Below are 13,162 nucleotides of genomic sequence, written 5' to 3' on the forward strand. Positions count from 1 at the left end.
CGCGGCTCGGGGTGGGCGCGGACGCGCGGTCTGATATGGCCGCTTGGAGCCAATGGGCCGCGGCCGCACTTCAAAGGGCGCGCGGCCCAGCCCGCCCCTCCGGCCGGCGCGCTATTTATGCGGAGGGGACCGATTTCTCTCCCCAGAGACTGCCCTAGGCGCGCCTCGAGGGAGTTCAAGGGGAAGCGCCGCTCCGGGCCCCTCTGCCACCCCGCCCCTCCCCACAGCCCGGCCCGACCCCGCGTCCGAGCCCGGCCCGGTGCGACCCTTCTCCGAGGAGCAGCGGCCGACGGGGGCGAAGGTGGCTGTGGGGCGGGGGCCCGGCTCGGGAGCGGGCAGGGCCGCGGAGGATGAGCGCCGCGGGCGCGGAGGGCGCGGGGAAGAGCTTGCAGCACCGCGTGGACCACCTGCTGAGCGCCGTGGAGAGCGAGCTGCGCGCGGGCAGCGAGAAGGGCGACCCCACGGAGCGCGAGCTGCGCGTGGGCCTGGAGGAGAGCGAGCTGTGGCTGCGCTTCAAGGAGCTCACCAACGAGATGATCGTGACCAAGAACGGCAGGTAGGGCCGCCGAGCCCGCAGGGCGCCTGAGCGCCGCGCCGCAGGACGCCTTTCTGCCCGGGGAGGGCCGGCTCGGCCCCTCCCGCGGCGGTGGTTAGCCCCTCGTGGGTCCCTAACCCGCACTCTTCGGGGCTTCCCCTGTGGACGTTTAGGGTAGGGGAGAGTTTAGGGTAGGGGCCCCGGGGTCCGGAGGGCTCTCCGGGACGCTGCAAGCACGCCTGGGTCTGGCGGGTGCCTGCTGGGTTTGGCCTCCCGCTCCCAAAGGCCTGCCAGGACCTCGGCGCTGCCTCGGCCCTGGATGTGGAGGTTCCGAGAGGGACGCGCTGGGAGAGCCCTTTGGAAGTTCGCAGAGCAGCTGCCCTCTGCCCAGTACCTCGCCCGCCTCGTGGCTTAGATTCAGGTCCTCCTGGTTTTCCCTGCCTTCTGCAGGAGGATGTTCCCAGTGCTGAAGGTGAACGTGTCCGGCCTGGACCCCAACGCCATGTACTCCTTCCTGCTGGACTTTGTGGCAGCCGACAACCACCGCTGGAAGTACGTGAACGGGGAGTGGGTGCCAGGGGGCAAGCCTGAGCCCCAGGCGCCGAGCTGCGTCTACATCCATCCCGACTCGCCCAACTTCGGGGCCCACTGGATGAAGGCGCCCGTCTCCTTCAGCAAAGTCAAGCTCACCAACAAGCTGAACGGAGGTGGCCAGGTAGGGCCGTGGAGCCCGGAGGGCTAGGACACAGAACGCTGCACCTCTGCTGCTCTCCTGAGGGGTCTCTCCGTGGGGACTGCTTCTCCCAATTAAATCCTTAGTAGCTGTTTATATTAAGCTGACAATGGTCACACCGGCCTGGAGAACAGGAGTGGGAGCCCTCTTACTTCTGAGGGTTTCCTGCCGGTCTGGAGTTGGAGAACTTCTCTGTTCTACCCTCCAGTCTCTCCTGAGGGTGAAGACATTGGCTTCGACGGTAGGCAGTCACATTAAGCTAATAAGCACACCCGTGAGAATATTGCAGAAGTCTGAATGAGCTTGGTTTCCGGAGGACAGTCGGGCTCAGGCTTCAGGGCAGAGGTTTTGTCGTGGGCATTCACTGTTTTTACTGAAGTGGTACTGGCAGCTCACAGTTACAGGAAGTGGCAGGTCTTGACCACTGAGGAGTGTCACCTGAGGACTCCCGTGTCCATCAACAGTAAGACACTTTCTTGCCAGGTGTAGGGTTTTTTTTCTGAGGCCTGGATGTGTTTTCTCCATGGCGGTAGATGGAATGGTTATTTTGTTGTCTTAAGTAGGACTCCTGTTGCTGTGTGTGTCTCCTTCAGATCATGTTGAACTCCTTACATAAGTATGAGCCTCGGATTCACATAGTGAGAGTCGGGGGTCCGCAGCGCATGATCACCAGCCACTGTTTTCCCGAGACGCAGTTCATAGCAGTGACCGCTTATCAGAATGAGGAGGTAAGAGTGCTGCGAAACTTTCTTAGTGTGTGGCCCTCTGGAGAGCGGGAGTGGGGGGTGTGGTGGGGTGGGGCTGGTGGTGGTGGGTGGGCAGATGGTGGGCAAACAGTGTGGGGGACCCCAAGGGTCAGTGCCCTTTCCTGTTTACCACGACAATCTGAGGGCAGCAGAGAGGGGAGGAAGGTTTACAGTAAATCCGCATTCGAAAGTTTTCCCCTTTAAAATTCTACATAAAAGTGTCTCAAACTAGAAATATATACCAGATGCTTGAAATAAAGAATGCATAAAACGTGTTGGTTTAGTGCTATGGGAATTTTTGAGCGAGAGAGGTACCTCCCTGCTTTGGAATCATCCTAACAGGGTCCCACTGCCTTCTCTGCAGTGCGAAGACGCCGCTGCGTACAAATGCTGGCGAGATGCCCACACAGAAAAGTTGTTCAGTAGTCAGTGTAGACCACAAATAAGAACTAGCCAGCAGATAAATGTATTTCTTTGGCAGCCCTGGTTATGATTTGAGTCATTTTGATTTATACACATGGAGTGTTGTCAGTGGTAGGTTAATTGACTGTGACTTCCACTTAGAAAGTGGGTATTTACAAGTTTTCATAAATATGCTCTTTGCAATTTCTCAGCTACATCAGACCCAATCAGAAAAGACATCTTGAGAGAACTCTAATAGGTTTTGAATATTCCAAGATGGTGTTTCTCAATTTCTTGGTGCTAAATTACATCCTCTGAGTAATGATAAATACAATATGGTAAATATAGTTTCTTTTTTTTAGATTACAGCTCTTAAAATTAAATACAACCCATTTGCAAAAGCTTTTCTGGATGCAAAAGAAAGGTGAGAACATCCAAACTGCCTCTTGGCCAAAGAAGTAGGCAGAAAGAAGACCTGTTATTATATACTCTTAATTTCTGATGCTGCTTCTTGACAATATGACGTGGTTTTTTGACAGAAGCGATCACAAAGACGGGATGGAAGAAGTGGGGGACAGCCAGCAGCCTGGGTACTCCCAATGTACGGTTTGTTGCGACTTCTGGTGTCTTGACTCCAGGACTAATTTTGCTGATGCCAGCAAGTTTCTGGGTGTGGTGGGGGAACAGGGTGCCCTGGTCCGTGTGCCAAGGCCCACGGCCTCTGTTGTTGGAGCAGTGACCTGTGAACAATTACCTTAAACCTAGGCTCTTTGGTTCTGTGCTGAAGTAGCTGCGCCTGGGACAGACAGATCACTGGGGCCTGGGCGGGTGTTTAGGCTTAGGTGGGCAAGAACAGAGTCTAGCTTGTCATATCCTCTTGGAGGTGGTTTCTACTTTTGCCAGTGGTTGAACACTGAAGGCCATCTTAAGGTGATATTTCTGAACAGTTCATTACCCTGAACTTGCTTTGGTTCTGGGGCTGGATCATGAATTCTGGTTTTGGTGCAAAACTTGGCTTGTGAGATGGGTCCTCCTGCTTCAAGTCTGGCTTCCTTTAAGAGTTCCATGAGTCTGAGCAAAAGGTGCAGGTCTATAGGGTGATATCCATGAAGAAAAATTACTTGAGCACGCCTTTCCACTCAGGGAGGGATGGGGAGATGTTGAACTGTGTAGGGGTGGAGAAGGCAGTGTTTGCTGTACCTTCAAAGGCTTTGAGAACCACCAGCCTTGCATTCTCCTCCTGCAACTAACCTCTTCCATTCTGAATGGGTGTTTTAAGATAATCTTCTAGGCCAATCTAACAGCTAATTTAAATCAGGTCCCCACAGTAGCTCAAGGGCAGCTACTTGGAGAAGGTACTTGTAGAGAGGGTGTAGGCTGCAAGCAAGGGGCCCTGCAGTCCAGTTTCATGGAAGTTTCCTTCCGCCTTTAGTATTGTCTGAAAAGTTTGGAAATTAGAGCAGAGTAGTTCTCCCTAAATGTTGTGTTTTAAATTAAACATTTTTTAAAAGAACAAAGAAATCAGAATTTCAGAAGAGGATGAGACAGTTGCTAGTAACTTTCTGATGCTTACCTGGGAAGAATGTGTGGAGGCCTTGGCGTGTCTGAAACAGAAGAGGAAGCCGGAAATGTTCCACCCCAGATGGGCCCACAGAGCAGGAGTTGCATGGGCAGCAGAGTAGAAGAGGGGGAGAACCTGTGGGAGGAGGAGAAGGAAGGTAAGGAGGAGGAGCTGTAGACGATGCATTGAGGGTTAAGACAGTTAAGATTGCTCCCTTCCCCAAGGACTGTGAGGAAAAACCTCTCATGGATCTCTGCTGTGCCTCTCTTGGAATATAGAGTTAATACCAACACCAGTCACTCAACATTCTCTCCTCACAGCAGGGGGGTGGCTTATTCCTGGAACCAGCTCGCTGTGCCCACCTACCAGCCCCCATCCTCAGTTTGGAGGAGCCCTCTCTCTGCCCTCCACGCATGGTTGTGAAAGGTACCCTGCCCTGAGGAGCCACCGAGCAGCGCCCTACCCCAACCCCTACACTCATCGGAACAACTCTCCAAGTAGGTCCAAGTTTAAGACCTCGGGCCTGGTGGGTGGCTGGAAGCCTCCTCCCCAAAGGCATTCTGCAGGGATCCAGAAGAAGAAAGGAGGCCCTCTTCTGGAAGATAGTTTTGTGGCTCAGGAAGATGTGTATCTCATGTTCTCACCCCTGCTGGGTCCACCTCAGAGGTCCTGGCGGGGGCTTGCCATGTCTAGTGTGCCTCGGAGTGAGGCTAAGGTTTTCCAAATGACAGACCTCTAGTTCTCTCCAAACAACTGTAGGTCAATCTCGAGAGTGGAGACAGGCCTGGGTGCTTTATAGCTCCCTCTAAAGTGGTTACCTTGGGTCCGTCCCAGTGTGGACCTGGAGCGGTGGCATCAGCATCACTGAAAACTGGCTGGTCTCCATCTCATGCCCCACCCAGACCCAGACCCTGGTCAGAAGCCAGGTGGGGGCAGGCCCCCAGGTGGGCTGATGCCTCCTGCCCTGTCCTGAGCCCTGGGCAGCCTGTAAAGCCCCCAGGCCTAATTCTCTCTGACACTCTGTTCCCAGACTTACTTTTGTCTCCTCCAAAAGAAGGAAAATAGCTAAAGAACACCATAAAGCAATTAAGCAATTACAACTGATTTGAAATGAAAGGAAATAGCCCTTGGGACTTGTTCAGCCAGAAGCTAGACTCTGAGGCTGGAAGATCATATTTTTAATTTGCCTGGAGTAATTGTTTCCATAGCCCATTTAACTCTTATGAAATAATCCTTGGAGACAAGGCAGATTAAAGTGACATTTATTTTTGTTTTTAAAGGTGAATAATTTGGGCTGTGGGTGTGGCTCAGTGGTAAGGTCCTGGGTTTGAGCTCCAACATAGCAAAAAGCAAGATATCAAATCTCTCTCCTCAAATACATGAGTATGGAATTCATTTTCTGTAGAGCGTGTACTGACCTGGTGATAAAGGAAAAAGCTTGGGTTTATGGGGTTATATTTTCAACTTTTTTTTTTTTTTTTTTTGAGACAGGGTCTTGCTATGCAGTTCAGGCTGGCCATGAGCTCACTTTGTAGCCCAGGCTGGTCTCGAACTCACAACAATCCTCCTGCCTCAGCCTCCTAAGTGCTGGGATTACAGGCATGCATCACCATGCCCGGCTTTATGGGGTTATATTTTCAAATAAACACATTTGGCAATAAATATGTGCGTTGATGACCAGTGAACCAGGCTGATAGATTGTTTGCTGTGTTTAATGTCTCATATGCCATTGGCATTCTGTGTTGCTTATTTCAATTAAGGTAGCATTTCAGTATATTTTGTTGCTCTTGGAAGACCCACCTAATAACCATGTTGTAATGTTCTTCAGACCCCTGTCTAGTAACCGTGCTCTAATGTTCCTCAGCCTGTGCAGACAATTCACCTACATGCCTGTCTATGCTGCAATCCCATGACAACTGGTCCAGCCTTGGAGTACCCAGCCACACCAGTGTGCTCCCCATGAGTCACAGCGCCAGCCCGCCCACTGGCTCTAGGTGTGTATGTGTGAGGATGCTGTACACCCTCTCGTGGCTGAATGCTGGTTCCATCCCTCCTGCCTTTTTTCTTTATTCTACCTTGTACCTCTGGGTGGTTGCATGGATTTATTTGTTTGTTCCAGTACTGGGGGTTGAATTCAGGATCTTTGCACTAAGCCACATCACCTAACCCTTTTTTATTTTTTTATATTGAGACTGGTGACACTAAGTCAGTAAGTGGCCCACGCTGGGCTTGAAGTTGCAATTCTCCCACCTCAGCCTCCCGGAGTCCTGGGATTACTGGTGTGTGCCATTGCAACTGGCTTGGGTTTTTACTTACAGTTTTACCATCAGCTGGGTGTGCAGGGGCACCTGGTTCCTTGACTGCCAAGTTCCTGCTTGAAAACTATCCGTTGAGCTTGCCATGGTGGTGTGGAGTGGAACTGGCCTCTGTCATCTTCTAATAAAACCAGGGCCTGTCTTTGCTGTGCTGTGGGCTAGTTCTATGATGGACAATCTCCTAATTTCTCTGAAAAGATATATGGTGTTGTAATGCAATCATCAGGAATAGATGCAGAGCACTAGTTTTGCCCTGACTTCTGTTTTCTCTTCCAGCCAGTACCCCAGCCTGTGGTCTGTGAGCAACGGCACCATCACCCCTGGCTCCCAGGCAGCCAGTGTGTCCAATGGGCTGGGGCCCCAGTTCTTCCGAGGATCCCCTGCCCACTACGCATCTCTCTCGCATGCAGTCCCAGCTGCCTCGTCCTCAAGCTCACCCTTGTATGAAGGGGCGGCCACTGTCACAGACATTCCTGATAGCCAGTATGATGCTGCGGCCCAAGGCCGCCTCATAGCCTCATGGACGCCTGTGTCGCCTCCTTCCATGTGACCAAGCCCTTGTCTCAAGAGATTCAAGGACTCTTCCATTGTGGAGACCAGTGTTGATCTGCTCCACCTCTGAGGCACAGATGGCAGGCTCATGGGTCCAGGGACAGGAACCAGGCGAAGAAGCCTGATTGACTTCATGTTAAAGTGAGAGGAAGAACAATAATACATGCTTTGCTATTTGCCGAGTCTCACTAGCCCAGCTTCCCAGAATCTGTACCTGGGGAACACTGGCCCCATTCCCCAAGATTCATAGGCAAAAATTGTTTGCCAGGGTCCCAAAACTTCTCATACAGTATGTAGATGATTTTGGCAACCTGAATTTGCAATCTCCACTGGTGGTACTTTAGTAAGACAGGGAGCACACTTGTGAATTCTCCTCCCTGTTGCTTAAGAGTAGTTAGAGTTGAGCTGTTAAGGACAAAGTGAAGTCATAGGGAAAACAGACTTTAGTCAAACTGGTGATTTGACTCCTGCCCGCTAGAAGGTGTTTATTTTAAGCATATTCAGCTAATCTCTTGTATTGTGGAACCAATTGTTTTATATTTTTGTTTTGACAAAATAGCCAAAGACAATCGGCAGAAAGCATTTTCTGCAAAATAAAGGCAATATTCAAGATCTGATTGGTCTAGTTATTCAAACCTCTCATTTGGAGTGAGTTTGCTGTTTGTTATAGGTTTCTCATAATTAAGCATTTGAATTTACTGTGAACTTTAATGTTTACATTTAATCTTACAGAACTGGAATTGAAATTTGAATATACTTAATGCTAATAGCCACAAAAATGGAAATGATAAATGATTTTCAGGAGGTTTAAATAACACTGAATCATAGATGGATGTGGATAATGGCAGGATGTAAACATTCAGATGCCATAAAGATTAATATAGAGTCCACCGGATGTCAGTGAAAGTACACAAAATGAGTTGATAAAAACTTATTGTTTATCAGCATAAAGCACAGTTGCTATAGTAACCCAAAGAAGACTGAATTTGTAAATATCTTTCCCACTGCTTGTTTCCAACAGTGGGGCAGACCCGTGGTTCTGCTGGCTTGTAATTTCTCCATCTAGTGGCAGAATCCTTAACTTTGACCCTGTCTCCACCTTACTATTCTGCTTTCTAAAAACAGAAAGCCGGCAGACTGAAGTCAGTGGAGTGGTACTGGCCACTCCTGGTAACGTGGACATTAAAGGTTAGGTTGGGAATGGTGGAGGGGCTCTGGAGCTTCCAAAAGTGTAGGCACGTGCATTCTTCCATGCTGGCATTGCTGGTTACCACTTAGTCCAGCCTGGTTTTTTTTTTTAAGACTACCTAACATTTCTAGGACATGAAGTAATTCTTTTTGCCTTCTTAAGAAAAAAATCTAGAATTAATTAAGAGTAAATAGGGGATTTTCAGTGTAATTTGTGTCTGCTTTGTAAATGGGATGTGCTTATTGTAAATTACAACTTATTACTACTTAGAAATATCTCCATATGTAGCAGTTTGTTGATAGTGTGTAGGAAGCACCAGGTAGAACTGAGAAACAAAATTGGCCCAGGTGTCTGGACTATCAGTCCTCACCAGGGCAGGTGCTGGTTCTGCTGGAGAAGGGCTGGGGAACACTGGGAAGGAGCCAGGTGGGCAGGGGCCCCCATGCGGTCTCAGGGTGTTCGGTGCCTCCCTCCCTGCAAACTTCTCCCTGCCTGCTGAGGTCTGTGTTGACCGTCAGTGGTGTGAATGCTGGAGTGGGGAGGAGGTTACTAAGGAGACAGAAGCTTGCTGAGTTGTTTCCAGATGATGCTCTGGGGATGGAATTCAAACCCAGAGAAGTAATACTTAAAAGATCTGAAGAGTCTTTCTGGGAGTGCAGTAGGGACAATGGGGATGTAGAACGGACAGAAGCTGGAACTTGGTGTAAAACCCTGCGTTTGAACTCAGTAATCCTCCCTACCTGTGAGGGATACATCCCAAGATCCCTATGGATGCCTGAAATGGCATACAGCTCCTACCCCGTATCACCATTTTCCCTGATGCATGCATCCGGTAAACTTCAATTTGTAAATTGGGCACAGCAAGAGATTAACAAAATAACTAATGATAATGATAATAGCAATATACTGTAACAAATTTGCCAGTGTCACTGCTTTGGTGTCATTGTAAGTGGAATCACAGTTACTCAAAACAAGCACGGTGATCCCATGACCGTGATCTGATCTCATGACCATGATTGATAAGCAAGACAGGTGCAACAATCTGGATACCCTGGAGAGAGGACGATACAAGTTCTTAGGTTCTGAGTTTTTCCTAGCCAGACATGGAGAGTCTGTGTGCTTATTCATGATGTTGCAGTTTTCTTAAAAAATTGCTGGTTGAATTAAAAAGCAAAATCATTAATTTTTGTTAGGGCAAAAGCTGAGACTCTGGCTCAAAGATGATATTTTATTAAAAAGAACAAAGAGGGTCACAGAAGGCATAATTTGTTCTTTTGTAGCAATAATACTGATGAAATATTCTTTCAATTATATCATCAAAGATGTATAAAGAAGTCCATGAAGCTGCAGCGTGGGGCAAGCAATGCATAACATGTATATATAAAGTCAAAAGTGGAGAATAAATTCTGGTGACTGTTATGAAACCAATGAACCTTATGACATAAGCACCAAAGAAAGGAAATGGAAAAGAAGCTTTTATTATTTAATGTCCTCTAAAAGATAATTGACAGTTAAACAAAAATGGCAATAATTCAGTGTGGATTTACTATATGCTTAAGCAAATATGTGACACAAATAGTTTGAGGGCTGTGAGAGAGATTGTAAGGTTCTTAACTGTATACAGCTGCACATAGAGGTGTAACACTTTAATTTGTAGTGGTGCAGATGGCACAGGGGATGTGGAGGGTATAGGGTGGAACCCAGGGCTTCACACATGCTAGGTGAGCAACTCCACCACGGAGCCAGATCTTAGGGCAAGTACAAGATCTCTTTAGTTGGATACAGTAAAGAACTATAAGAGACATAGAGGAAGTGGATGGTTTAAAAGTAAAATTTGGAATATAGAGATTCCAGGACTTGCCAGGAAAATAAAATGATTTCTTATCTTTAGCCTGTAGAGAGACTGGGGACCAAGATCAAGAGTACTGCCAGTGTATTTTGGTTTCAGGATAGAGACTAATAAAAACGAGGAGGAAGTGAGCCCTATGATGTCTGAAGTGGCTGATGGTGGATTCTAGAAAACCCTCTAGCTGGAAAAAAAGCTCTCCTGAAAGTCTTAGAGGAACAATCATACAGCGGCCGGAGATGCCCAGGCGGCCGCAGCCTCAGAATCCCTCTTGTGCTGGGCTTTCTGGGATGACTGTCATGACACTGAGCTGGGTGGAGCAGAGCACACTCCACCCCGGAAGTACTTCGGGTCTCACTGTCTCTTCCTGCGCCAGGAACACGGCACTGGGGTTGAGGTGGAGGGAGAGCGCAGCCCGGTGAATGTTAGCGACCAATTCTCAGCCTGGGTTTTCATCTGTCAGAGCTGCTCATCCCAGACTTAGCAGGGAGGATGTCAGGTTCTAGTACTGGAGTGGGGGATTTGGGACAGCGGAAGGAGTCTGACCGGGGCTGAGCGCTCTGTTTTGCTGGAGAGGCCAACAGACAGGTGCTGTGAAATCTCATCAATAACAAAATAAATAACCTACAAGTCACTAAGAACTTCAGTCAACAGTGAACGAAGAAAAAGAGGATTGTCTGATAGCAGAGGAAGAAAATAGAATGTGAAATTGAGAGTGAGAATTAGAAATGCTGGAGTGAAAGTGAGGGGCGATTTGGGATGTTGAGGGGCTCTTAGAATGGACAGAGGAGGGCCATCCACACGTAATAGTACAGCAATAACTAAACATAAAATAAGCACAAGCAAATCCCTGTGTGAAATCGAGACGTCACATATGACTCTTAGATGAAACAGTGAGGCTTGTCTTTGGACTCAAAGCTCAGGTCCTGAGGAAATCAGTCCGAAGCGGATAGAAATGTGCGGCTTTCCAAGTAAGATCTCACCGCTGATAAAAGTGATAAGAAGAGGAGCAGTCAGGAATGTATAGAAATGTTACTAGTCTATAAAGAATTCACTAAAATGGAAGAATTAAAGCCACCTTGATGCATTCAAAGACGAGACAGCCAGATACCCACTCCTTTGGTATAAACAAAAGGTCAGAGAGCAAAGGGCACAGACCCTTGCTACCTAGAGCAGAAGACAGAACAAGCTTTGTGCAGGAGCAGGTGGCCAGGAGAGACTCAGGGAACACGGAGGAGCCTTCCCTTCACTGAAGGGAAAGTGGACGGGTCCAATCTGGATTTCCAGAGCAAGGAGAAAAAACTGCCAATGGAATGGGTGAGGCAGTGAAGACCCTGATCATCACTGGAACAAGAAATGAAAATTCACGAAGAAAACGTGAAAATGTTTTCAGGGTCAGTCATATTAACGGTAGAAGCTAAGAAAATTCCAAAACTGAGTGAGGAAGTTTTTTATTTAGGGGACGTTAAAGTGAATTTTGTTCTCAGTTGGCAAAAGCTCCCATGGACAGAAAGAGAATGGTGACACCTGAGGCTGAGAACTGATTTTTTTAAAAAATGAAGTTCATGAGCAGAGAGGGCTATCTCTGAAGAAGCAGTCGTCTTGGAAAGACAGGCTTGAAACAGAGACCCAGAAATTCACAGTGTGTTCTCCAACACCTTTCAAAATGGAGATTTTAAATCATTAGGTATTTATTTCAGTGAGAAGTAATAATAAGAGTGGGTGATTCCTAGACTGCTGTTTATGTTGTAAGAAAGAGCAGTGTTGGGAAGATGAAGTCAGAAATGATTCAAAACCAGAACCGAAAATGACTCCAGCTAAGACACAGCTGCTTGTTAGTGGTCAGACTGTGACTGCCCTCAGCAAGGTCCAGTTTTCAGTTTATCCCAGGAGAAGACTTCTCAGTTGGAGCCTCACCACGCCCTCAAGGGTTCAGTGCCAGACAGATACAACAGCCACTTCCAGCCTCAACTCAAGAGCTAAGGCCAGAGTAGGCTACTGAGGGGCCTCTGTCTGGCTCTGCGGAGCCGTTGGTGTTATCTAGAAAGTCGTGCACTTCTGTCCAGGTCTTGGTTCAGCCTCATTGATTAACAGTGTCCAAGATGCCTCATTTCTATAGGATGAGAATAGGCTCTCTGAATGTGGAACTCCCACCCTCCACTGACAGATTCAGTGGCATTGTCTTCTCTTTCTGTATTAGAGTTAAAAATCTCACCAAAAAGTGTCCTCCATAGAGACACCTGAGGATGTGATCATGCTCTGGATCCACCAAGGGTCAGACCCCCAGGGACTTATGTTAGCACACACATGAGCATGTCTGAACTGCAAACACAAGGACAGGTGAGCAATTCCAAGGCAGTACGAAGGCCCCAGTAAATCCTAATAAGAATCCACGGGGTAGAGGATGCTCATACTCCAGCCTCCAACTGTGTATAGTTTCAGCTCTGGTCACCCCCAGAAATAAATCTGTTGATCTGAATCCCTGTCTTAAATTCTGGAGACATATTAACAGTTACTATTTTTGGATGCTTATTGTGTGCTGGTCACTGTTCTAAGTATGTCATGTACATTGATCCAACTTCCAGAGGAACCTATTCTCATCCTATAGAAAAGGAACAGGAGCTCAGAGGGGTAAATATCTTCTCCAAAGCCCTGCATCTTGTCAGCAGAGGAGTAAGGTGTGAGCCTAGGTAACTAGATCCCACAGTCTCTATCAGTATGAACTTGACCCATCAAAAAATAAGACGTGCAGACTTCCCTCATCTGGTTATGTGTGAGCACAGCAAGTTCAGTCATATGCACAGATGTGACTGCTTCTTTCTGAGAGGAAGATGGCCCCTTGAGCTGCTAAAGTCCTAAGAGGTATCCAGGACCTCAGAAAACTGACCCTTACAGAACATAAGACTGGATGATGGTATGGGAGAAGGCGGATGGAGGGATAGGTAGGTGGAAGTGGGAGGGTTTGGTGGTAGTGAAGGAACAGTAAGATACTGACAGCGTGAAAGGGTGAGGTGGTACACAGAAGCCCCAGCGCCTTTGCCGCATGTAAACACTTCATCCCAGTCATCTCTGGGGGTACTGCTGCCTTGGCTGTCCTGCCCCCACTGCAGTGTACACTGAAGACATGCTATGGGCTGGCCACTATGTTAGGTGTTGGGGAGGAGAGGAATAAGGGCGGTGCTGCTTATCCCACTCTCTCTGCACTGACCATCCTCAGTGGGGATGCATAATCGACACTTGGATCATGACAAGTGGGAAGGAGAAAATGAACACTGTCCTGGGA

General features: G+C 48.2%; 1 protein-coding gene across 2 annotated transcripts in view; it reads left to right on the plus strand.

Annotated features, from left to right (window-relative positions):
• The window catches only part of T (T brachyury transcription factor), a gene marked incomplete in the record, with an annotated part of 7,863 nt that extends 415 nt beyond the window's left edge, over positions 1–7,448 (plus strand). The window contains 8 exon segments of one of the 2 annotated variants that reach the window (XM_005390667.2): positions 1–556; positions 986–1,250; positions 1,862–1,996; positions 2,779–2,840; positions 2,956–3,017; positions 4,298–4,474; positions 5,842–5,971; positions 6,569–7,448. In XM_005390667.2, coding sequence (XP_005390724.1) covers positions 351–556; positions 986–1,250; positions 1,862–1,996; positions 2,779–2,840; positions 2,956–3,017; positions 4,298–4,474; positions 5,842–5,971; positions 6,569–6,842 — 1,311 coding nt within the window. 2 annotated transcript variants of the gene reach the window in all.
• Between the last annotated feature and the right edge of the window lie 5,714 nt (positions 7,449–13,162).

Source organism: Chinchilla lanigera, unplaced genomic scaffold (genome assembly GCF_000276665.1).
Source record: "Chinchilla lanigera isolate Chin_1 unplaced genomic scaffold, ChiLan1.0 scaffold00038, whole genome shotgun sequence".
In the NCBI taxonomy this organism is placed as follows: domain Eukaryota; kingdom Metazoa; phylum Chordata; class Mammalia; order Rodentia; family Chinchillidae; genus Chinchilla; species Chinchilla lanigera.